Source organism: Eumetopias jubatus, unplaced genomic scaffold, assembly GCF_037043125.1.
Source record: "Eumetopias jubatus isolate StellerSeaLion01/CBP00866 unplaced genomic scaffold, mEumJub1_p1.0 scaffold_124, whole genome shotgun sequence".
Taxonomy (NCBI): Eukaryota; Metazoa; Chordata; class Mammalia; order Carnivora; family Otariidae; genus Eumetopias; species Eumetopias jubatus.
Genome location: NW_028274930.1, coordinates 489,180 through 513,068, shown reverse-complemented (window position 1 = coordinate 513,068; position 23,889 = coordinate 489,180). Strand labels below are relative to the sequence as shown.

At 46.3% G+C, this 23,889-nt stretch overlaps 1 protein-coding gene and 1 pseudogene across 1 annotated transcript; both read right to left on the bottom strand.

Moving 5' to 3' along the window:
* Positions 1-10,788: 10,788 nt before the first annotated feature.
* LOC148161588 (olfactory receptor 2V2-like) lies at positions 10,789-11,724 on the bottom strand. The gene has a single exon (XM_088020730.1). It carries the CDS (start codon positions 11,722-11,724, stop codon positions 10,789-10,791), a length of 936 nt encoding a protein of 311 aa, XP_087876856.1.
* Positions 11,725-22,325: 10,601 nt separating this feature from the next.
* On the bottom strand, positions 22,326-23,230 carry LOC148161587 (olfactory receptor 2M5-like; annotated as a pseudogene).
* Between the last annotated feature and the right edge of the window lie 659 nt (positions 23,231-23,889).

Below are 23,889 nucleotides of genomic sequence, written 5' to 3'. Positions count from 1 at the left end.
GCGTGAAAGGCAGGGCAATGATCCCATCTTCCCGGGGTGCGAGCGTGAGAGCACTGCAAGTCAGTCCCAAACCGTTTCCTGAGTGAGACTCTGGATGCGGCAGAACGCAGGACTCGACTCCCCGCTTGTTTCAGGAAAGCAGGCCTGCACGTCTGCCGGCAGCTCTAATTGCTAGCGAAGAAACTCGAAGCAGGACCCGTGTGGAGAAACCGTGCTTTAGCTAGCGCCGACCACTCTGAGGGAGGAAGGCGGGTACAGTGTACCGTGTGTGAGAGCCTCGCGCACGGCTCCCGTTCGTAAAAGCGAGGGAGAGGCAGGCCGGTGCGGAAGACAGGCACCCATCGCCTCGGCTCTTGCTACCTGAAGCTCACACCACCCCTCGAGGTGTGGTTGGAACTCTCAGTGCTCAACCCTGCCTTGGAAGAAACAAGCTCATAAGGAATCCTTCTTTCCCCTAACGGAGCCTCTCCTCAGCGCGGCCTCCTTTGCAACCGTGCCGGTGTGCCAACCTGGGGAGTGGATCCCGCAGAACTTCCAGGGAGAAAAAGGCAGTGGGACCAAGACACCTCTGGACTCAACTCCTATTTCGCGACAGACCTGTGAAGGAAGGCTGCTGTGAAACACCCTCTTGTTTGGGGAGCGGAGCACAACTGAACCCTGTGTGTCTGGAATCCTTACAGACCCAGCCACTGAACACGAGGAATCCAAGCGATAGAGTTACCGTAACTTAGCTTGCATTGCTCGTCTTGAAACTGGAGGGTTTCACAGGGTTTGAGGACGAGAGACTCGGGAACGGTTCCCGTCCGTCACACAGAGTGAGAAACAGGAGCGTGCAGCAGGCAGCTCTCACCCTCCTCTTGTTTCATGAAGCCACTCCCCTGGCCCCGTGTGTGCGTGCAGGTATAAAGGCAGCCACTCCCCTCGATCAGACAACCCTGGAGGGAACCCGTTCTCCCTCTTCAAGCAGCCTTTCCTGAGACTGCAGGCCCTTGGCCGCGAGAGTGTGTGGGAGCTCGGCCAGGGCTTCTGGAAGCAGATTCTGAGGGAGACTTGCGATGGGGCAGAAGGCAGAACACGACTCGCCCCTTGTCTCAGGAAGCCAGCCTGGCGGCCCCGCTTTGCCTAGAGGTCTGATGGCTAGCTGACTTACTCAAAGAAGCAGCAGTGTAGAGGGACCGGGCGGTAGCTACACTAGCGTCACTCTTGCTGGCGGTAGAAGCTCTTCCAGTGGGTGTGCGTGAAAGGCAGGGCAATGATCCCATCTTCCCGTGGTGCGAGCGTGAGAGCACTGCAAGTCAGTCCCAAACCGTTTCCTGAGTGAGACTCTGGCTGCGGCAGAACGCAGGACTCGACTCCCCGCTTGTTTCAGGAAAGCAGGCCTGCACTTCTGCCGGCAGCTCTAAATGCTAGCGAAGAAACTCGAAGCAGGACCCATGTGGAGAAACCGTGCTTTAGCTAGCGCCGACCTCTCTGAGGGAGGAAGTCCGGTACATTGTACCGTGTGTGAGAGCCTTGCGCATGGCTACCGTTTGTAAAAGCGAGGGAGAAGCGGTCCCCTGAGGAAGACAGGCACTGATCGCCTCGGCTCTTGCTACCTGAAGCTCACACCACCCCTCGAGGTGTGGTTCGAAATCTCAGTGCTCAACCCAGCCTTGGAAGAAATAAGCTCACAAGGAAGCCTACTTTCCCCTCACCGAGCCTCTCCTCAGTGCGCCCTCCTTTTCAACCGTGCTGGTGTGCCAACCTGGGGAGTGGGTACTGTCAGGACTTCCAGGGAGAAAGAGGCATTGGGCCCAAGGCACCTCCCGACTCAACTCCTATTTCACCAGCAGGCCTGTGAAGGAAGGCTGCTCTGGAACACACTGTTGTTTGGGGAGGAGAGCACAGCTGAACCATGTGTGTCTGGAATCCTTAGGGACCCAGCCACTGAACACGAGCAATCCAAGCGATAGAGTTTCCGAAACTTAGCTTGTATTGCTCGTCTTGAAGCCTGAAGTATTTGAGAGGGTTCGAGGACGAGAGGCTCGGGAACAGTTCACGACCGTCACACCGAGTGAGAAACAGGAGCGTGTAGCAGGCAGCTCTCACCCTCCTCTTGTTTCATGAAGCCACTCGCCTGGCCCCGTGTGTGCGTGCAGGTGTAAAGGCAGCCACTCCCCTCGAACAGACAACCCTGGAGGGAACCCGTTCTCCCTCTCAAGTACCCTTTCCTGAGACTGCAGGCCCTTGGCCGCGAGGGTGTTTGGGATTCCGGCCTGGGCTTCTGGAAGCATATTCTGAGGGAGACTTGGGATGGGGTAGAAGGCAGAACACGACTCGCCCCTTGTCTCAGGGAACCAGCCCTGCGGCCCCGCTTTGCCTGGAGGTCTGATGGCTATTGGACTAACTCAGAGAAGCAGCAGTGTAGAGGGACCGTGTGGTAGCTAGAGTAGCGGCACTCTCGCTGGCGGTGGAAGCACTTCCAGTGGGTGTCCGCAAAAGCCTGGGCAACGATCCCATCTTCCCGCGGTGCATGCGTGAGCGCACTGCAAGTGAGTCACAAACCGTTTCTGAGTGAGACTCTGGCTTCGTCAGAACGCAGAACTCGACTCCTCGCTTGTTTCAGGAAAGCAAGCCTGCACTTCTGCAGGCAGGTCTAATTGCTAGCGTATTAAAATCATAACCCGTGTGGAGAAACCGTGCTTTAGCTAGCGCCGACCTCTCTGAAGGAGGAAGGCTTTTACAGTATCGTGAGTGAGAGACTTTTGCACGGCTCCCGTTCGTAAAAGCGAGGGAGAAGCAGGCCGGTGTGGAAGACAGGCACCCCTCAGCTCGGCTCTTGCTACCTAAAGCTGACATCACCGCTCGACGTGTGGTTGGAACGCTCAGTGCTCAACCCTGCCTTGGAAGAAACAAGCCCGTAAGGAAGCCCAGTTTCCCCTCTCGGAGCCTCTCCTCAGGGCGGCCTCCTTTTCAACTGTGCTGGTGTGCCAATCTGGGGAGTGGGTCCCGGCAGAACTCCAAGGGAGAAAGAAGCAGTGGGCCCAAGGCACCTCTCAACTCAACTCCTCTTTCGCGATGCCGGGGCGATGCCACCGGCCCCTCTGTGTGCTGAATCCTAAGTGCCATCCACCTTAGCGCCAAGGAACACAAGTTTTGAGGACCCCGGGCCTCAGCCAGGAACGCCCTTCCTGAGCGCCATCTTCACGTCTTGTGTGTTTTGGTGAAAGCAGGCGGAACGGGACCTGGACGTTACCCTGACTCTGAAGAGGCCTGTGAAGGAAGGCTGCTCTCGACCCCCCTCTTGTTTGGGGAGGTGAGCACGGCTGTACCCTGTGTGCCTGGGTGTCGTAGGGACCCGGCCACTACCACGAAGAATGCAAGCGGTAGAATTACCGAACTTTAGCTAGCATTGCTGGTCTTGAAGCTGGAGGGATTTGACAGCATTCGAGGAGGAGAGACCGGGGAACGGGTCCCAAACATGACACCGAGTGAGAAAAAGGAGCGCGTAGCAGGCAGCTGTCACCCACCTCTTGTTTCATGAGGCCAGTCGCGTGGCCCCGTGTGTGCGTACAGGCGAAAAGCTAGCCACCCCACTTGAGAAGACATCACTGGAGAGAACCTTTTCTTCTGCTTCAAGTAGCCTTTTCTGAGACTGGAGGTCCTTGGCCGCGAGGGTGCACGGGAGTACGGCCAGGGCTTCTGGAAGCATATTCTGAGGGAGAATCGGGATGGGGCAGAGGGCAGAACACGACTCGCCCCTTGTCTCAGGGAGTCAGCCCTGCGGCCCCGCGTTGCCAGGAGGTCTGATGGCTAGCGGACTACCTCGAAGAAGCAGCATTGTAGGGACCGTGTGGTAGCTAGAGTAGCGACACTCTTGCGGGCAGTGGAAGCACTTCCACTGGGTGTGCGCGAAAGCCTGGGCAAAGATCCCATCTTCCCCGAGTGCATGCGTGAGAGCACTGCAAGTGAGTCCCAAACCGTTTCCTGAGTGCGACTCTGGCTGCGGCAGAACGCAGGACTCGACTCCCCGCTTGTTTCAGGAAGGCAGCCCTGCGGTTCCACTTCTGCAGGGAGGTCTAATTGTTAGCGTACTAACTCAAAGCATAACCTGTGTGGAGAAACCGTGCTTTAGCTAGCGCCGACCTCTCTGAGGGTGGAAGGCGGGTACAGTGTTCCGTGGGTGGGAGCCTGGCGCACGGCTCCCGTTCGTAAAAGCGAGGAAGAAGCAGGCCGGTGCGGAAGGCAGGCACCCCTCGGCTCGGCTCTTCCTACCTGAAGCTAACACCACCTCTTGTGTGGTTGGAACGCTCAGTGCTCAACCCTGCCTTGGAAGAAACAAGCCCGTAAGGAAGCCCAGTTTCCCCTCATGGAGACTCTCCTCAGGGCGGCCTCTTATTCATCTGTGCTGCTCTGCCAACCTGGGGAGTGTGTGCCGGCAGAACTCCAAGGGAGAAAGAAGCACTGGGCCCAAGGCACCTCTCGACTCAACTCCTATTTCGCGAGGCCGGGGCGTCTGCACCCACCCACCCCCCCCCCGTGTGCGTTCAGTCCTAAGTTCCATCCACCTTAGCTCCAAGGAACACAACGTTAGAGGACCCCGGGCCTCAGCCAAGAACGCCCTTCCTGAGTGCCAACTGCACGTGTTGTGTGTTTTGGTGGAAGCATGAGGAACGGGACCTGGACGTTACCCTGACTGTGAAAGAGGCCTGTGAAGAAGGCTGCTCTCGACCTCCCCTCTTGTTTGGGGAGGTGAGCACGGCTGTACCCTGTGTGTCTGGATGCCTTAGGGACCCGGCCACTACCACGAAGAATGCAAGTGGTAGAGTTACCGAACTTTAGCTAGCATTGCTGGTCTTGGAGCTGGAGGGATTTGACAGCGCTCGCGGAGGAGAGACCGGGGAACGGGTCCCATCCGTGACAGCGAGTGAGAAACAGGAGCGTGCAGCAGGCAGCTCTCACCCACCTCTTGTTTCATGAGGGCAGTCTTGTGGTCCCGTGTGTGCGTGCAAACATAAAGGCAGCCAGTCCCCTGTCGAAAAGACAACACTGGAGAGAACCCGTTCTTCCGCCTCAAGTAGCCTTTCCTGAGAATGTAGGCCCTTGGCCGCGAGGGTGCGTGGGAACACGGGCAGGGCTTCTGGAAGCATATTCTGAGGGAGACTCTGGATGGGGCAGAAGGCAGAACACAACTCGCCACTTGTCTCAGGGAGCCGGCCCTGCGACCCTGCTTTGCCTGGAGGTCTCATCGCTACCGGACTAAGTCGAAGAATCAGCAGTGTAGAGGTATCGTTTGGTAGTTAGAATAGTGTCACTTTTGAGTTCGGTGGAAGTATTTCCAGTGGCGTGCGTGAGAGCCTGGCAACCATCCCCTCAATCACTGGGCGAGAGAAACGGCTCTTTGCAGAGTCACCTCTCGAATGAACTCGAGTGTCACGAAGCCAGCACTCCTCGGGCATGTGTGCATGAAGGCCTAAGTTCCGGGCGCCTTCTTCGAAGGCCCAACACTGTGAGGAAACCATGCTTTAGCTCGAATATAAAATCAATACGTAGAAATCAGTGGCATTCCTCCGTACCAAGAATCCAGAAGAAAGCTAATTTAAGGAGTCCATCCCATTTACCAATGCACCCCAAAGCATAAGATACCAAGGAATAAATCTAACCAAAGAGTCAAAATCTGCATTCCAAAAGTGTAAAATACTCATGAAAGAATTTGAGGAAGCCACAAAGAAGTGGAAATACGTCCCATGCTCATGGTTGGAAGAACAAATATTGTGAAGTTATTAATTCTACCTAGAGCAATCTCCACATTCAATGCAATCCCTATGAAAATAGCATCCACTCTTTTCAAAGAAATGGAATAAATAATTCTAAAATTTGTATGGGACCAGAATAACCCCCGAACGTCTCTTTGAATTTTGAAAAAGAAAAGCAAAGCTGGCGGCATCACAATTCCTGACTTCCAGCTCTATTGCAAACCTGTCATCATCAAGATAGTATGGTACTGGCACAAAAACAGACATATTGATGAATGGAACAGAATGGAGAGCCCAGAAATTGACCCTCAACTCTATGGTTAACTAATCTTCGACAAAGCAGGAAAGAATGTCCAATGGAAAAAAGATAGTCTCTTCAACAAATGGTGCTGGGAAATTTAGACAGCCACATGCAGAAGAATGAAACTGGACCATTTCCTTATACCACATACAAATTAGACTCAAAATGAATGAAAACCTAATGGCGTCTCTTTGGAGTGGTCCTAGCACTTGTGCCTACTGGCACACCGCCAGGCTTGTGGTACTACTGTTTTGGATGGGCTCTGGCCAAAACTGTATGGGAGGGGATATGTGTTTGTAAGGTTTGCGTGCTGGTCCTTTGTGGGAGGGAACTTGCAGCACCGGGAGTGAGACAAGCCTGGCTAGAAGAGGTATATCGGCCAAAACACAGGGAGGGGATGTGGCAGTCTTAACAAGTTAGAGTGTTAGTGAGTGTTGGCATTGTGTTGGTTCCCACAGGTGACATGTGTTTATGCTCCTGGGTGGTTGGGTGTGGAAATGATGCGTGCCAACTCCTTTGAGGACTCTTCCAACCACTTCTGTCCCTCCAAAACATGGTCTGAGATGCATATACCACCTCCCTCCACATGCCTCAGGTGTCTTTCAAACTGCTGCTTCTATGCTGTATCTCTATGAGGTATTTGTTATGCTTTTTCTTGAAGGGTAGAATTCAATTTCCTCTCAGCCTTCTGACTCTCCCAGAGCTAAGATAAATGATTTTCAAATCACTGGTTTTAAGAACTCACAGAATTTGGTCCCTATGGTTTTCAAAGTCAAATGTCCTCCCTCTGTGTGTTCTCTTGTGTAATAGTCTATTTCTCTCCCTTCTTTACACCCACAGATCCCTCCCTCTCATGGATGATACTGTTAGGTCCATTTAGCTCCCCACAATGTCTCTACCCTCCTACCCTCTTCGATGTGGCCTCTACTTTACATTAGTTATGGAGATTATTATCCCAGTCTTTGGGTCATTTTCTGGGTTATTTACACTGATGTGGGTTTTTTCTAGTTGTACACATGGGACATGGTAAACTGAGGTCCTTTTACTCCACCATCTTCCCAGCAATCCATTCTTTAATTTTTTTAAATTTTCTGATAGCCTAGTAGTTCCTTTCTTCCTAGAACTCCTTTTACTGTCTGAGATATCCATTAATGAGTTGAATAAAATCTGTGACACATGTTTCTTTGATAAGGAATGAGTGTTGTGTTTTTAACTGGAAAAGGGAAACTTTGACAACCCCATACAGAAAAGAAATATATGATACAATTCTTCCCTCTATTCAAAAGTTTTAAATCATGAATTAAGATAAACATTTTGAAGCATTATGATGACAGAGATTGTAAATGAAATTATTCAGAAAAGAGCGCCTTAATGAAAACATTCTAATCAATGACACCAGGAAGGGCTTGGGAATCAGCAGGACAAGACCCAGTCTGTAGCCTTGCCTCCTTGGAAAGCAGACTTCACCACCAAGTGATGGCTGCTCTGATCAGTCAGTGGGGCCTGCAATAGGGTTTCTTTCAGTGCACCTTCCTCTCCTCAAGGAAAGGAGCTGAAATGGAAGCAGGAGGGACTTAGGAAAGGTATAGAGGAGAGATTTTCAGGAGAAAGTCTTGTGTGGTGAAAACTCCAGACTGTCATATCCTTTGAAAAAGGGTATTGAGTGAGGTAATTGGGGGCACTGCTCATCCACAGGGAGGAAATAACAAATGCCTTCCACAAAGGCTGTAGAAAAGTTTGGAAGAAATGCTAAGATTGGTTAAAATGGGAGACATAAAGAAACACAGGAAAACCTGGAAGAGAACACTTCATGCCCAAACACTGGCAGAATCTCTAGTGGTTAGAAAAAGTCTTTCAGAAATAAAAATTTTAGCAGAGAGAAAGTTTATCCCTCATCCATAAAGGGATCACAGGGGGTGGGCTGGACCATGGGGGAAGGGTTTCATGATTAATGAGGAAACAGAACCTTACCTTTGGAAAGAAACCCTCACTGAGTGAGGTCCAGGGCCCAGCTGAGAGATTTTATTCCCTGGCACTCCTCACTGCACCTACTGTTCTCTCCCTCTGCTGTGACTAAGAAAATTTACTTTTATATTCACAAATCCTTGGAGAACCCTCCTCTGTCACATCTCTGTCCCCAGTTTCTGGCAATTAAGCTCCAAGGGACGGGAAGCTCCTGCGAAGCCCTCTGCTCATCTCAGCTGTTCCAACAAGAAAACTCTTTCTCAGGGGGAGGTGGAGAGAACTGGGGAATGAGGGTAACGTAGGGGCATTAAGTGGTCTGAGCCTCAGTGTCCTTGTCTGTAAAGGCACAGAATGATCACCACAAAATATTTGTAGTAAAATTAAAGTGAATAGACAATCTAAAGTCACCTACCCACGGTATGTCCTGAGAATTGTAGTTACTATTAGTGTCACTGCCCTCCATTCTCTCCAAGCCTGAAAACTAAGCAAATGCTTTCCTGTGGTTTAGTCCAACTTCCAGAACACAGTTTGTTCTTCTTTTTCTTTTTTTTTTTCTGAATGCAACAACGAATATTTTCTTCCGGAAAAAAATCTTATTGCAGCTGGTACAGAGATAACTACAGATATTTGAAAGTGTCTTCAAATACAGATCAAATTCTGCCACTTATGTTCCAAATATAATTTCCCAAGGGAAAACAGTAGAACGAATTTTCCTCTTAGAGGAACTGAAATAATAAAATGTGGCTAATTTTGTTGGAGGATTAGATATACAACACTTTCCTGTGTATTTCTTATGTGTCAGATAATAAACGTCTTTACCCCTTTCCTCAAGACCCCAAAAGATGGGGCACCAGAGTGGCTCAGTCTTTAAGCATCTGCCTTCAGCTCAGGTCAGGATCCCAGGGTCCTGGGATTGAGCCCCATATCAGGCTCCCTACTCAGCAGGAAGCCTGCTTCTCCCTCTCTCACTCCCCCTGCTGTGTTCCCTCTCTCATTGTGTCTCTCTGTCAAATAAATAAATAAAATCTTCAAAAAGAATCCCAAAGACTTTGCACTTTGTTCTTTAAAGACTATAAAGACTTCAAGAGGTCTGTAAAAAGTTCCTGGTCTCACAAATAACCCAAATAAAAAATAGGCAGGGGACATGAACAGACATTTGTCCCCAGAAGACATGCAGATGGCCAAAGAACATATGAAAAGATGTTCATCACCATTACCATCAGGGAAATGCATATAAAAACTACAATGAGCTATCACTTCACACCTGTCAGAATGGCTAAAATCAACAGCACAAGAAATAACAGGTATTGGCGAGAATGTGGAAAAAAGGAACATTGTACATTGTTGGGAACGCAAACTGGTGAAGTCACTCTGGAAATCGGTATAGAGTTTCCTCAAAAATTTAAAAATAGGAGTACCTGGGTAGCTCAGTTGGTTAAGCGTCTGCCTTCAGCTCAGGTCATGGTCCTGGGATTGAACCCTGTGTCAGGCTCCCCCTCAGTGGGGACTCTGCTTCTCCCTTTTCCTCTGCCCCCCGTTCATGGCTCTCTCCCTCATTGTCTCTCTCTCAAATGAAGGGGGAAAAAATCTTTTAAAAAAGTTAAAAATAGAAGACCCTATGATTCAACAATCACACTACTATTTTCTCAAAGAGTACAAAAACTAATTCAAAGGGATACAAGCACCCAGATATTTATAGAAGCATTATCTATAATAGCTAAGATACGGAAGTAGCCCAAGTGTCCATAGATAGAGGAATGGCTAAAGATGTGGTATGTGTAAACGAAATGCTATTCAGCAATAAAAAGAATGACATATTGCCTTTGCAAAGACATGGATAGAGAAAGAGAGTATGATGCTAAGTGAAATAAGTCAGAGAATGACAAATGCTATATGATTTCACTCATATGTGGAATTTAAGGAAAAAAACAAAAAGTAAACAGAAAAAAGAGAAAGACAAATCAAGAAAGACTTAGAGGGAGAAAGAGAGAAATCAGGCAATAGACTCGTAACTATAGAGAACAAACTGATGGTTACAGCGGAGATAGGTGACATAGGTTATGGGGATTAAGGAGTGCACTTATGATGAGCAAAGGTGACGTGTGGAATGTTGAATTACTATACTGTATACCCGAAACAAATATAACACTGTATACACTGTATATTAACTAATTGGAATTAAACTAAAAACTTAAAAAGTCAAAAAAAACCACCCCGCTTATATATTAAAAAAAGTTCCTACTTACAGAACAGGAAGGGTGAGCACTCTCTAAAGAGAATTTTATAAACTTGTGTTTTGTCCTCTGGATGCATTTCATCTAATATATGTTGTGATATCTTTGATAAATAAGACAAATCATATCTCTATATACGTATATGGAATATTGTATGTTGCTTGGCATTGTGGTAGGCTCTGAATCAACGGTAGAGTTTAGCAATGAGTTAGGAAGTTAAGCTCAGGGCTTCCTCTAATTGTAGAAATCATTCCAGTTTTAAACAATAAGTGATAATGATCCCATTGTCTTACTTCTACACAGTGCTTGGGTTTACAAAGTCCTACATTCCAAGGTAATACATTTTACAAATGAACTAGCTCAGAAAATATTTGGTAAAAAAAAAAAAAAAAGCTGGTTTTTCACTAGACACAGAGAGGGTTAGGGTTTAAAAAGACATCTCCAGGCCTGCAGGTGTTATGATCATCACTATTAATGAGGAATTAGAGCCTCACCTAGAGCTTATTTACTCAAATTCACAGAATCAAGGGATGGCACAGGGTGTTCTGGTCCTTCAGTGCTGGCTGCCAATCCTGCAATGGTCCAACGCCTTTCTCAGGGCCCCCATCACCTCCTGGTTTCTCAAGCTATAAATAAGGGGGCTGAGCATAGGAGTAAGGATGGTGTAGAAGATAGAGATCACCTTGTCATGGCTAGGGGCCCGGTAGCGCCGGGGCCTCAGGTAGATGAACATGGCTGCCCCATAGAAGAGGAAGACAGGTGTCAGATGGGAGGAAGAGATGGCCAGGGCCTTTTTGCCAGCCTGAGCAGAACATGCACTCTGGATATGAGCATAGGAGGCCACAATGATGGAGAAGGGAAGAAACAGCATGAAGATACAGCAAGCATATATAACGTTGTCAAAAATGGATGTGTCTATACAGGCCAGTTTCAACAAGGATAGCATCTCACAAAAGAAGTGGTTCACTTCCCTCAAGCCACAGTAGGGAAAGGTCATTACTACCACCATCTGGATCACACCATCTATTATCCCAAAGGCCCAAGAGCTCCCGACAATCTGGAGGCAGACCCTCTGACTCATGAGGACAGGATAGTGAAGTGGGTGGCTAATGGCCACATAGCGGTCATAAGCCATGAGTCCCAGCAAGAGCCCCTCAGATCCCACAAGACAGACAAATTGGCCAATTTGTATGCCACAACCCACAAAGGAGGTGGACTTCTTGCCAGACATGAAGTTTACCACCATCTTTGGCACAGTGGTACAAACCAACATGAGGTCCCTGAGAGAGAGCTGACTGAGGAAAAAGTACATGGGTATGTGAAGTCGAGAAACTCTGTAGATGAGGAAGAGGAGGAGAACATTCCCACAGAGGGCCACTGTGAAGACCACCAGAACGACAGAGAAAAGGACAAGGTCAGTTGGACTGCGAGAAAAAATGCCCAAGAAGATGAAGTCATCTGTGGTTGATTGATTCAACCATATCTCCATGTCTTAGTTGATGTTCCTGGTCACCTGTGAGTGTGAACAATAAATATTGGATTGACTGACATTTCTTTATTACCTCTGCATTCTACATCTTCAGCCAGCTGTTTTGTTTGTAACTCGTGAGACCTCAACAACATAAACTTTGGGACATAGAAGGGACACTCCTTTGTATTCCCATCTGACAGCAATAGAAGTCATACTAGCTTGTAGAATGGGCCAACTATCTATTTGTGTAAATCCTTACCGGGAAGTTTATCATAGGACCCCTCTGCAAGTAGAGTTTTGGTTTTATTATAGGATATTGAGTCTTTTATGATATCACACAGATTTGGTAAACTATGTTAAACATAAAGCATATATTTCTCCAAACTCATCTTGTCAAATGTTGTTGTCTTTTAGGACTCAGCACAAACCTGCTTCTGCCATTGAAGGGGTCCCAAGTAACCCCCGTGCCAGGTGATCTTTTCTCCTCTGGTTTTCTACATCACATTTCTTTGCCCTGAGAATGTGCTCCTTGGGTTGCTGTTACGGTTCATGGCAGCCTTCCAACTGGTTTCCCTTGCCTCTCTACCCAGCAGCTGGAGAGTTAAACCGTCTGAAATGCAAGTCAGATGATGTCACTCTTGGGCTCAAGACAGGCCATTGGCTCCCAACACAGATCCAGGCCAAACACTTGCAAGGCCCCCAAGTCCTATACAACCCACCCCCATGGATGCTCTTCCCACACTCAATACTGCAAGCTGGGCTCTGACTCTTGTCCCCTTACTCAGGGTGTTTCTGCTACCAGAACCTCCTTATTCTTTCCTGGCTCAAGCCGGACACACTCTTACCCTAGGACATTTACTTTCCCTTTTCTGTTCTTTCTTTTTTAAAAGAATTTTTTTATTTGACAGAGAGAAAGAAAGAAAGATCATAATTAGGCAGACAGGCAGGCAGAGGGAGAGGGAGAGGGAGAAGCAGGCTCCCTGCTGAGCAGGGAGCCTGGTGCGGGGCTTGATCCCAGGATGCTGGGATCATGACATGAGTGAGCCAAAGGCGGGCACTTAACTGACTGAGACACACAGGCGCCCCTACCTTCCCTTTTCATGGAATGTTTCTCTTCCAGCTAACTTCATGGCTCACCCTCACTTCAGTTCTATAATAAGTGTCATTGAGAACTTCTCTGCAAAGCCTCCAATGTTCCTATCTATGTGTGTGTTGACTTAATCAAATAATAGGATTAAGTAACAGGCAGTTGCAACCTCCAAGTTTTGAGAGCAGAAAGCCTGGATTCTTTCATTGCAGACGCTTTTGTTCTTGACCTGAATATACTACGAATTCGTGGCTGGATTCTTTCCTGTGAGGGACAGTGAATATCTTCAGGTACTTATAAATGACAAAGATGTTCTCCAAAAATGGGTGAGAGTAGTACCTAGGATACATTTGTGAGGAGTGTATTCACCTCTACTTCACTTCCCTGCAAAGAGGAAATGCAAAGACCCCACAGGACAGTTTTCTGATTTACCAATGAAACCTATATTCCTGATGTCACTTTTGCTCATGGCAGGATAACTGGCTCCTAGAAGAGTGCCTGGCATACATTATGTCCTTAATAAATATTGTTCAATGATTATTGTAAAGTGCAAACGACTAAAGAAACTATCCTAGCATCTCTCATGCTCATTTTTTGCTCTCTAAATTTATTTCTCTCTGTATAGTTAATGGCTTCATTGTGTTCCTAGAAAAAACACCATGAAAGAATTCACCTTGTCTCTACAATATTATTTTGGGGACAAGGTGACTCCTTGTTGCCTTTTAGCCCAACATGCAGAGATGACAGATGATAGAAAGATGATAGATAGACGATAGATAGATTATAGGTAAGTAGATAGATAGATGATAGAAGATATATATAGGCAAACAGAATGATCACACGTTAGACTTTGGATATCTCAATACAGAAGAAACTTGTAGTCCTCAACAGATTGCCCCCAATGACCCACATCGATGATACTTCTTCCAAACCCAGCAAACCAAGGAAGGAAGAGTGAAACACAAGAATCAAAATGACAGAAGCAGGAGAAATAGTGAAAGGAAAGACTCTTGCCCTCTTCCCCATGGTGGGTCCCTAAGCCCTGTCAGGCCTGAGCTAGGCAGAGGTGATCAGATAGGTTCTGAATTAAGTGGAAGATTTAAGTCGTGACTTGCATAAGGCTGGATCATAGCCTACTGAAAGCCAGTCTTGATTATTAGCTAAGTAGGGTGGGACTTACACCCAAAGCTGACCAGACAGCTCTGCAATCAACCTGATATCCATCAAGCGGTGGGCAAGAAGATTCCAGGTATGGAGGTGGTCCTAGCTTAAAGTAAAGCTCTTTTTTTTTTGTAACCAATCAAGTTTCATCCAATCACTATGTGTTTCCGATAAATGGTAATATAACAGATTTTACATGACAAATACAATTGCAAATTTTACAGACAATAGTCTAAAGGGACTTACACAGGCTGAAGTGGATGTGTGTCAAATCTGTGGGAGGTGAGAATAATAACAATGAACTTTAGATGAGCTTTATAGAATGAATTAAGTTTCAACAGGAAATACAAAGCTGGCAAAGTAAGTTCCAATGGAACAATAACTTGAACGAGAATGTGGAGGTGGTAATTCTTCAGTTAAATATTGGAACCAGAGAGATTACTGGGTATAAGATTAAGTAGAAAAGGAAGCTGGAACAGAAGAGTGTAAGATGGCTATAGGGAGTTTCTTCAAAAGCCAGGTTGCTGTGCCTGGAACGTTTGGCAGAAAACCTATTTTTTCTGGGTGCCTCTGTCTCCATCTCCCTGTGTCTTCTAACATCGCCCATCAATCCCCCTTCTCTTAGCCCTCTGATCCATTCTCTCTTCTCTGTGCATCAGTCTCCAACTGAAGCCCCAAGAGCTTTGTATGGCAGGTAAAACATTTGTTTTACTATTGTGAAAATAAAATGAAAACCGGTCAAATAAAACTGAAGACTCAAAACAAAAGATAAATTGGCCATTTTGCCCACTGGTTTCCAATGAATTGGTCATTTTAAAAAGTGACCTGCTTCCATGATATAAGGCCAAAAACAGAGCAACTGTAAAATCTTCATCCAACCTGGGATACTCTTCAGATGGCGAGAGAGTGCTGTCCAGGATTACACTGGGAAGACCGGCATAATATCTGTAGACCACAGGGCTATCCACAGTAAAATGTGAAAGGCACTGAGTTTAGAGAAATGTCTGACAGTTTTGGGATGACAACCATTTCCCTGCCACCATCTGACTCTTCTGAATGTGGGTACTCTTCTTTCCCTCCACTGGGTTTTAATGCCCATAAGGCTAGATTGTATTAAGTCCCCACCATTGATTCAAGTACAGTGTCTCACCTAGTGTGCTGTATCGTGGGCCTTCAGTAGATATAGAGTGACTTCATGGGACAGGTAAAGAACAAGTGTGGATTGCATGGTATAGAGGCAGACTACTGGGACAGTCACAGATGGAGACCCTGTGAGGGTCCTTAGAGTTACTGGGGAAGTACGGAATGTGTCTGCAGTTGGAGGTAGAGCACCAAGAGCAGCTTCCTGCCCTTGACAAGGTTTTCTCACACTATCCCAACTGGCCCCTCTCTGGTCCTGTCCCCAAACTCCCTGATTGGGTTTCTTTAATTGTAAGCTTGGGACCTACTCTTCCAGAGCTGGAGTGTGTGGACTTCCCTGGGAGTCAACAGCTTCACCCTCCTTGCCCAGGTTTAGTGTTAAGTACCTGCATTGGCAGTGGGAGACAGAGGCGAATCTGGGCCTCTGTGGAGGCCCACAATCTGGGCAGTTTGTGGAAGGTGGATTGGTGTCTGTGGGTGGGCTGGGATGCACAGGTGCTGGTTCTGTGCCCACCACCATCTCATCTCTTTAAGTCTCCTTTCTTTCATTCCACTTTTACTGAGAAGAGGCTGTTGTCTGTTTGAGTCTTACTCTTTGAGCTAGAGAGCCACAGGAGGGCTGAGCGTGATAAGGGCTTTGATAGCCTGGTTGAGAGGTGAGTGAGGGGCTGAGGAAGGACAGATTTGGAAGGTTATTCCTTCTCTCCTCTGACCCAGTAAGTACAAACTCAGGGAAGGACAATGAAATTATGTTGGTGTTAGAAGTTCCTCCACAGGATATCTGCTGGTTTTTTTCTTCCAGGGAACCCATTTAAAGGTGAGTGAGGGTCTTTTCCATATCACCTCCTTACCTCTTCCTTGCAGTTTCTATTATTGATTTCAGGTCATTCCTCCACTCCTATTTGTTTATCCGTATTTCATCTTCCTCTTATTGTCTGTCCCCTTCAGTTTTTTTTGGGGGGGGGAGGATAAAGGGCTTGAGCATGTTCTTTCTAGTGTTATGTCTTCTAAAACAGAGAGACAACAGATGAGTGGGAAGAGGTGCAGGTGAAGGAGAGACCGAAGGGCTGATATAGGACATAGAGTTAACTTGTCCCTAAAATTATACTGTAGAGTCAAAGTCTCCTTTTGTGCTGTCACTTTGAGGGAAAAAAATGAAGCCATTAACTAAACATCCCTGAAATAAATGAAGTTAGAGAGCATGAACTGAATATGTGAGATGCTAGAGTAGTTTCTTGAGTTTTTGCATATTATAGTTAATCTTTCAACAAAATTTGCTGAGAACATACTCTGTGCCAGTACTATTCTAGGAGATGAGGATCCCCACATGAGCAAAAGTGGCATCAGGAATATAGGTTCTAGCTGGGAAAGCAGAAAACAAATCCATGCAAATTAAATGTAGAATGCCTGATGGTGTTGAGTGTTCTGAGAAGCAAAAGGGCAGGGAAGAAATGGAGAGGGAAAGGGATTTCAATTCCAAATAGGTGTTGGGTAAAGCCTGGTTGAGTAAGTGAGGCGAAGCTGAAGGAACAGTGTTGAGTGTATCTGGGAAGAGTCTTCCATGAGGAAGTTAGAGCATGTACCAATTCCTCCTGAAATGCAGGGAGGCCAGTGACACCAGAATAGAGGAAATTCCAGGGAAAGCAGAAGAAAAGGAGGTTTGGGTGATGATGGAGGGCTAGCTAGATGAGTCTTCCTTTACTCTTGAAACTTATTTCTCTTCTATTTTGCAGAAACAACTTCACTCTAGTGCTTTGTACAAATAGATTAAAGTGGGAGCAAGGAGAGAAGGAGGAGGCAAATCCAGTTAAGGCCCATTGCCATCATCCAGGGGAGCAACAGTGAGAGTGTAGCCAGCTGGGACCTGCAGGAATGAGATGTGGCCAGGAGTGAATACATTCTTCAGGAAGAGTCAGCAGGGGTTCTAATGTGTGTGAGAAGAGAGGAATCAAGGATACACCATGTGTTGTTGTTCTGGGCAACGGACGGACTTGCCATTAATTGAGCTGGGAAGAGAGGGAAACAGTTGTTTCCACATGGGAGACCAAGTGTTCTGTCTGGTCATTTTAGATAGGTAAAGCCCATTGGACAAACAAGTGGAGGTGTTGAGTATAAGTAGAAATAAGAATCAGAGTTCAGAGGAGTTGTCCAAGAAGAGAGGGAAATGTCATTTTTCACCTGTGTAGGATTGTATTACAAGAGTTGGGAGGAAGGAATGGTGTGGAATGCATCTCTTTGTAGGTGCACGTGACTGAGTGCCTCTGCACACTGTTAGTAAGGCTGGTTGTCCTCAGCACAGGAGGAAGAACTTTTTTAAAAAATATATTTTATTTATTTATTTGACAGAGAGAGATAGTGAGAGAAGGAACACAAGCAGGGGGAGTGGGAGAGGGAGAAACAGGTTTCCCATGGAGCAAGGGAGCCTGATGCAGGGCTCGATCCCAGGTATTTGTCTTTCTCTGCTTGACTTATTTTACTTGGCATAACACTTTCTAATTCCATTCACATCTTTGCAAGTGGCAAGATGTCATTCTTTTTGACGGCTATTATTGCAGTGTATTTAAATAACACCTCTTCTTTATCCATTCATCTGTCGATGGACATCTGGTCTGTTTCCATAATTTCGCTAATGTGGACATTGCTGCTATAAACTTTGGGGTGCATTTGCCCCCTTTGACTCACTTTGCTTGGGTCCTTTAGATAAATACCTAGAAGTGCAATTGCTGGGTCATAGGATAGTTCTATTTTTAACTTTTTAATGAACCTCCATAATGTTCTCCAGAATGGTTGTACAAGCTTGCATTCATACCAGTAGAGTAAGAGGGTTCTTTCTCCACATCCTTGCCAACATCTGTTGTTTGCTCAGGTGACAATTTTAACCATTCTGACCATTGTAAGGTGGTGTCTCATTGTGGTTTTGATGTATTTCCCTGACACCGAGTGATGCTGAGCATTTTTTCGTGTGTCTGTTGGCCATTTGGATGAATTCTTTGGAGAAATGTCTGTTCATGTCTTCTGCCCATTTATTGACTGGTTACTTTGCTATTAGGCTGTTGAGTTTGATAAGTTCTTTACAGATGTTGGATACTGGCCCTTTATTTGATATATCATTTGCAAATATCTTCTCCCATTCCCTAGATTGCCTTTCAGTTTTGTTGACAATTTCCTTTGCTGTGCAAAACATTTTATCCTGATGAAGTCCCAATAGTTCATTTCCCCCCCCCCCCTTGCTTTGGAGACGTGTCTGGCAAGAATTTGGGGAGCTTCAGTTTCTTACATCAGTGTTTCATAGTTTTCAGAGTACAGGTCTTTCCCCTGTTTATTTAATTTTATTCATAGGTATCTTATTGTTTTTGGTAAAATTGTAAGTGGACTTTATTTCTCCTCCTGCTGCTTTATTATTAGTGTAGAGAAATAGATCTCTGTATGTTGAGTTTGTATACTGTGACTTTACTGAATTCATGTGTTAGTTCTAGCAGTTTTTGGTGGTCTTTTGGGTTTTTACATAGAGTATCACGTCATCTGTAAATATTGACAATTTTGCTTCTTCCTTGCCTTTTATTTCTTTTTGTTGTCTGGTTGCTGTGGCTAGGACTTCCAGGTGTATTTGAATAGTTGTGGTGATTGTGAACATCCCTGTCTTGTTCCTGACCATAAAGGAAAGGGTCTTAGTTTTCATCCTTAAGGAATGATATTTACTGTGGGTTTTTCATATATTGCCTTGATTATGTTGTGGTATGTTCCCTCAAACCCTACTCTGTTGAGGTTTTTGTTCATGAATGGGTGTGGCTCTTTGTCAAATCTTTTCTGCATCTATTGATGAGATTTTATGGTTCTTATTTTTTTAAAAAAAATTAATGTGATGTATCACATTTATTGATTTGTGAATACTGAACCATCGTGGTAACTCAGGAATAAATCCAACCTGATAGTGGTGAATAATTTTTTTAATGTATTGTTGGATTTGGTGTGATAGTATTTTATTGAGGAAATTTCCTCTAGGTTCATCAGTTATATTGGCCTGCAGTTATCTTGGGTAGCCGTGTTTTTATCTGCATAAATATAAATAAATAATAAATCTTAAAAAAATAAAAATTAAAAAAATAGTTTATTTATTCATTCATTCATTTGAGAAAGAGAGAGACAAAGAGAGCTAGTGAACAGGAGCAGGGGTGAGGGGAAAGTCAGAGGGAGAATCAGGTTCCCCACTCAGTGACCCCAGTACCCTGGGGTCATGACATGAGCCAAAGGCAGTCATCTGCAGAGTCCCTCTTTGCCTGCTGTGGGCAGTGTTTGGGACCTGGCTTGAATGTGGTGAGTTTTAACCTGGTGTGCTTTACTCTGCTTGTGAAATGAGACTTGTCACCACTTCCACCAGAACTGAGGCCGTGCCGAACTCTCTGGTTGGGAGACGTGGTGTGAGTAGTTGTTTGTGCTGGTGTTCTAAGTGAGGTGCCTGCTGTGCTGGGACGGAGGCAAGCATGCGTGAGAAGTGCAGTCCCACTGGAGCACAGGGTGTTAAGGCTTGGTGTAGGCCAGTTACGCAGCCAGTGTTGGCAGTGCGCTGCTTCCCACAGGTGGTTCTGTGCTTTACTGAGGGGCAAGGGTGGGAAATGAACCTGAGAAGCTCCTTTTTTTCCTGGAAAGGCAGCTCTGTGAATGCTGCTTCTCAGGGATGCACTCGGAGAAGTGTAATCTCCTCCCTGTATGCCCCAGGAATTCTTCCGATCACTGTCTGTCCCTGGGATGTTTTCCTGCTTTATCTCCGGGAGCAGTGCAATAACCCCCAGGCTTTATCCCACCCAAGCTCAGTGATCTTCAAAACTCCAGTCTTTAAACCCTACTGATTGCAAGAGTAAAAAATTCAGCCGCTCTTATTTTCCAAGCCAATGGCCTTGAGGATATAGTCCCTTGTAGGTTTCCTTTTCCCTGTTTCTCTCTCTCTCTCCCTTCTTTGCAATCACAGCTCCCTCCTCTGCAGAGCACCTGTAATCTGTTTCTCCCCTATACCAAGTATTCCTATCTTCTTCAATTTGGCCTCTTCTCTCTCTTTAGTTTTGGAGTTTGTTCTGTCAGTCTTCAGGTCAATTTCTGAGCTATTTAGGATGATTTGATAAATATCTAGCTACGTTCAAGGGATGTGGCAAGTCTCGGGTCCTCCTACTTTGCTACCATCTCCCCCCACCCAATTCATCATTTTTTCTCTTTTCTGATCATGCCCAAAGTTGCTATTTTGGTTTCGGCATCTGGGTGGCTCAGTTGGATAAGAATCTGACTTCAGTTCAGGTCATGATCTTAGGATTCTTGGTTTGAGTCCCACATCAGACCCTGTGCTCAGCAGAAAGTCTGCTTGAAATTCTCTCCCCCTCCTTCTGCCTCTCCCTCTGCCTTGCCTGTGTCCCTCTCTCTGTGCCTCCCCCCAGTTGGGCTCTCACTAATAAATAATTATGTATGTTTAAAATTGCTATTCGGGGGGAATTTTGTATGACATGTCCTTTAAACACAAAAACTGAGTTGTTGAATTTTTAAACATTAGTAGATAATTATACTGTTATATTACATTTTATTTGTTTATTATTTTATAATACTATATTTTTGTGAGATAAAGAGGAGAGCAGGAGCAGGGCTGGGCAGAGGGAGAAGCAGACTCCCTACTGAACAGGGAGCCCGAGGGGGACTCCATCCCAGGATCCTGGGATAACGACCCGAGCAGAAGTCAGACGCTTAACGGAGTGAACGACCCAGGTGCCCACACATGCATTTTAATAAAAGGAGCTAACAAAGAGCTCAGAGTGCCAAATGTGTTAAATGTAATTTCTAATTTTATCCCTCCTAAAACCTTGTGAACTAACAAAATCTTCAGCTCCAGTAAGGCAGAAAATTCTGTGGGCTTGACCTTCAAATTATATCCAAAACCTGTCGTCAACTTCTGCCACCTCCTTTATTTCTACCCTCATCCAAGTGCCATGATTTCTTATCTGACTTATTATATGAGCATCACGACGGACCTTACACAAAAGGCACAGTGATTCCTTGAAGCCTTAAGGCAGATCATATTTCCCCTCTGCTCAAAGTCCTACCATTTTACCCTGACCTACTAGGCCCTAGGCAATGTGGGCCCTATTCCCTCTGGCCAACGCTCTTTAGCTTTATCCCTGGCCCTCTCTGCTCAAGAATACTGTTTCATCTGCCTGGAACACTTTATATCTGTGGCCGGACTCTCCCAAGACTTACCATGGCCTCTCCCTCACCATTTTTTGTGCACACCCACGGACTCTTAGGAAGTGAATGCAGGTCTCTTGAGAGCAGTGTGAGTGAGTGATGGGGGGAAGATGGTTTGTCCAGTTCAGGAAGATCTTTGCAGAAGACATGGATCAAGAGATTATTTCCCAAATCCCTCCAGAGCCCCTGTGATGGAAACTATAGAAACCAGTTCCTGGCAGAGTCTTCTCACACCTCACTCTTGTTCCACATTTAGTCTCAATGATCAAGAATCAATCTGATCACAAAATTCCCTCTTTGCATGGAGAGACATGTTTGTATCCTCTATACTTTCTGCAGTGTGCCGCTGTCAGCATAAGTGGTAGACAAAATGTTCCAGCCATTTTTCTTTGAGATTTTATACTCTATTACTTGTACATAAAGCACGATTGCAAGAAGGCACAGAAATCTTTATGTTGCTGAATAACATAAGATACATGGAAATGGAGTTTGTATTCCAGTAGTTAGTAAGTAATTACTGCCAGAAATGTTGGACTTACTTTACTGGTAGCTATGATGGTATAGATAATAAATGGAAGTTTAGAGAGAGAAATAACCTTGCCCAAGGTAGCACAGCTCCTCTATGCTAGATTCTAGCATCATTACCACATTTCAGTGCACAAATGGGTTCTGAATGGGTTCCCCTCCTCACTCACTTTAAACATGCAACTCAGAATAAAGACTTCCCCTACCAACCCTAAGGAGAATTTAACTATTGCATGTGGGCCTTCAAACCATGGAAATTTTGGTGCTCAATGTGGGGAAAGATTCACTATGTAGCTGGTCATGTACCATCTTTTACCCTGCCATCTTCCGTCCAAATGGTTTTCTGATTACTCAGCTCACAGGCTTGCCCCAACCAGCCAGAGAGGCCCAATGAGTACAGAAGGAGAAGAGGAGCCACAAGAAAACCTGAGTTTGCAGAGGAAGGGGCAGACCAAGACAGGAAGCTTCAGAAGGGCAAGTATGCCTACACTCCCCATCTCTCCAGCACCTTCTTCAGGGCCCTGGTTACCTCCCTGCTCCTCAGGCTGTAAATGAGTGGGTTGAACATTGGAGTGAGGATGGTGTAGAAGATGGAGGTGCCTTGGTCTCCCACTGGTGTCCTACTGGAGGCCCGCTGCATGTAGCTAAACAAGGTTCCTCCATGGTATAGGCCCACCACAGCCAAGTGGGTGGAGCAAGTGGTCAGAGCCTTCTGTTTCCCCTCTATGGAGGGCATCGTAATGACAGCTGTGAGGATCCGGGTATAGGAAGCCACAGTGACCACAAGGGGCAGCAGCAGCATGACCACACAGCAAGCATAGATGAGATCCTCAAAGAGTGAAGTGTCAGCACAGGAGAGACGCAGCAGGGCAGGGACCTCACAGAAGAAGTGATCCACTTCCAGAGAGCCACAGTAGGGGAAACTAAAGACACCCCAGCCATCCAGGATGCCAGGGCCAGGAGAGTGCAAGCCTTCCAGTTAATGAGCAAAGGGTACCGCAGGGGGTGGCAGACTGCCACATACCGGTCATAGGCCATGACTGCCAAGAGGAAGCACTCTGCTCCTGTTACCATGACCACTAGGAAGATCTGAGTGGCACAGGCATCCCAAGAGATGGATTTACGGCCTGACAGAAGATTGACTGCCATCTTGGGCACCACTGTGCTCATCATGATCATGTCCATGATGGAGAGCTGACTCAGGAAAAAGTACATCGGGGTGTGCAGGTGCCTGTTGGCCTGGATGAGCAGGAGGAAGAGGATGTTGCCAAGTAAGACTACAGCAGAGGCCAAAAGGACAAGGGAAAAAAGGAATAAGTCATATGTTGAGTAGCTGAACAGGCCAAAAAAGATGAAATCTGATAAGGAGGTGTGGTTTCAGAGCTGCATGGCTGAGACCTTGAGAACAAACAAAGAAGCAAACAAATGAAACTACTAACCTGACATCTCCAAATACCCATCTCCTGTTTCTTCTAAATGACAGAGCCCAGCCCTCTGACATGGACCCACCCTTTCCTCCTGCAGTGACAATCCTATCTTTTTTCAGCTGCCCTCAGAAAGTTGCCAGTAAGACTTTGATCCTTACTTCGCTAAGACACCAGGGAGCCAGAGAATACAAGGGATAGAGAGAAGGGGGGTAAATGGAAGGTGAATAGCTGTAGAAGTAGGACAGAGATTTAAGAGGGGAGGTGAATTATTGAGGAACAAGAAAAAGAAAGGAGAGAAAGGGGGTGAGCGATGTAAGGACAAATGCAAATTTTATTTTTATTTATTTATTTATTTATTTGAGAGAGAGAGAATGAGAGAGAGAGAGCACATGAAAGGGGGGAGGGTCAGAGGGAGAAGCAGACTCCCTGACGAGAAGGGAGCCTGATGTGGGACTCGACCCAGGGACGCCGGGATCATGACCTGAGCTGAAGGCAGTCGCTAAACCAACTGAGCCACCCAGGAGCCCCAAATGCAAATTTTAAAAAAGAGAAGTGACACTCTCCTCCTTTCTCAGAGCATTTGCTTTAGAAAACTTATCATTGTAAGCTCCTTGTTGCTCC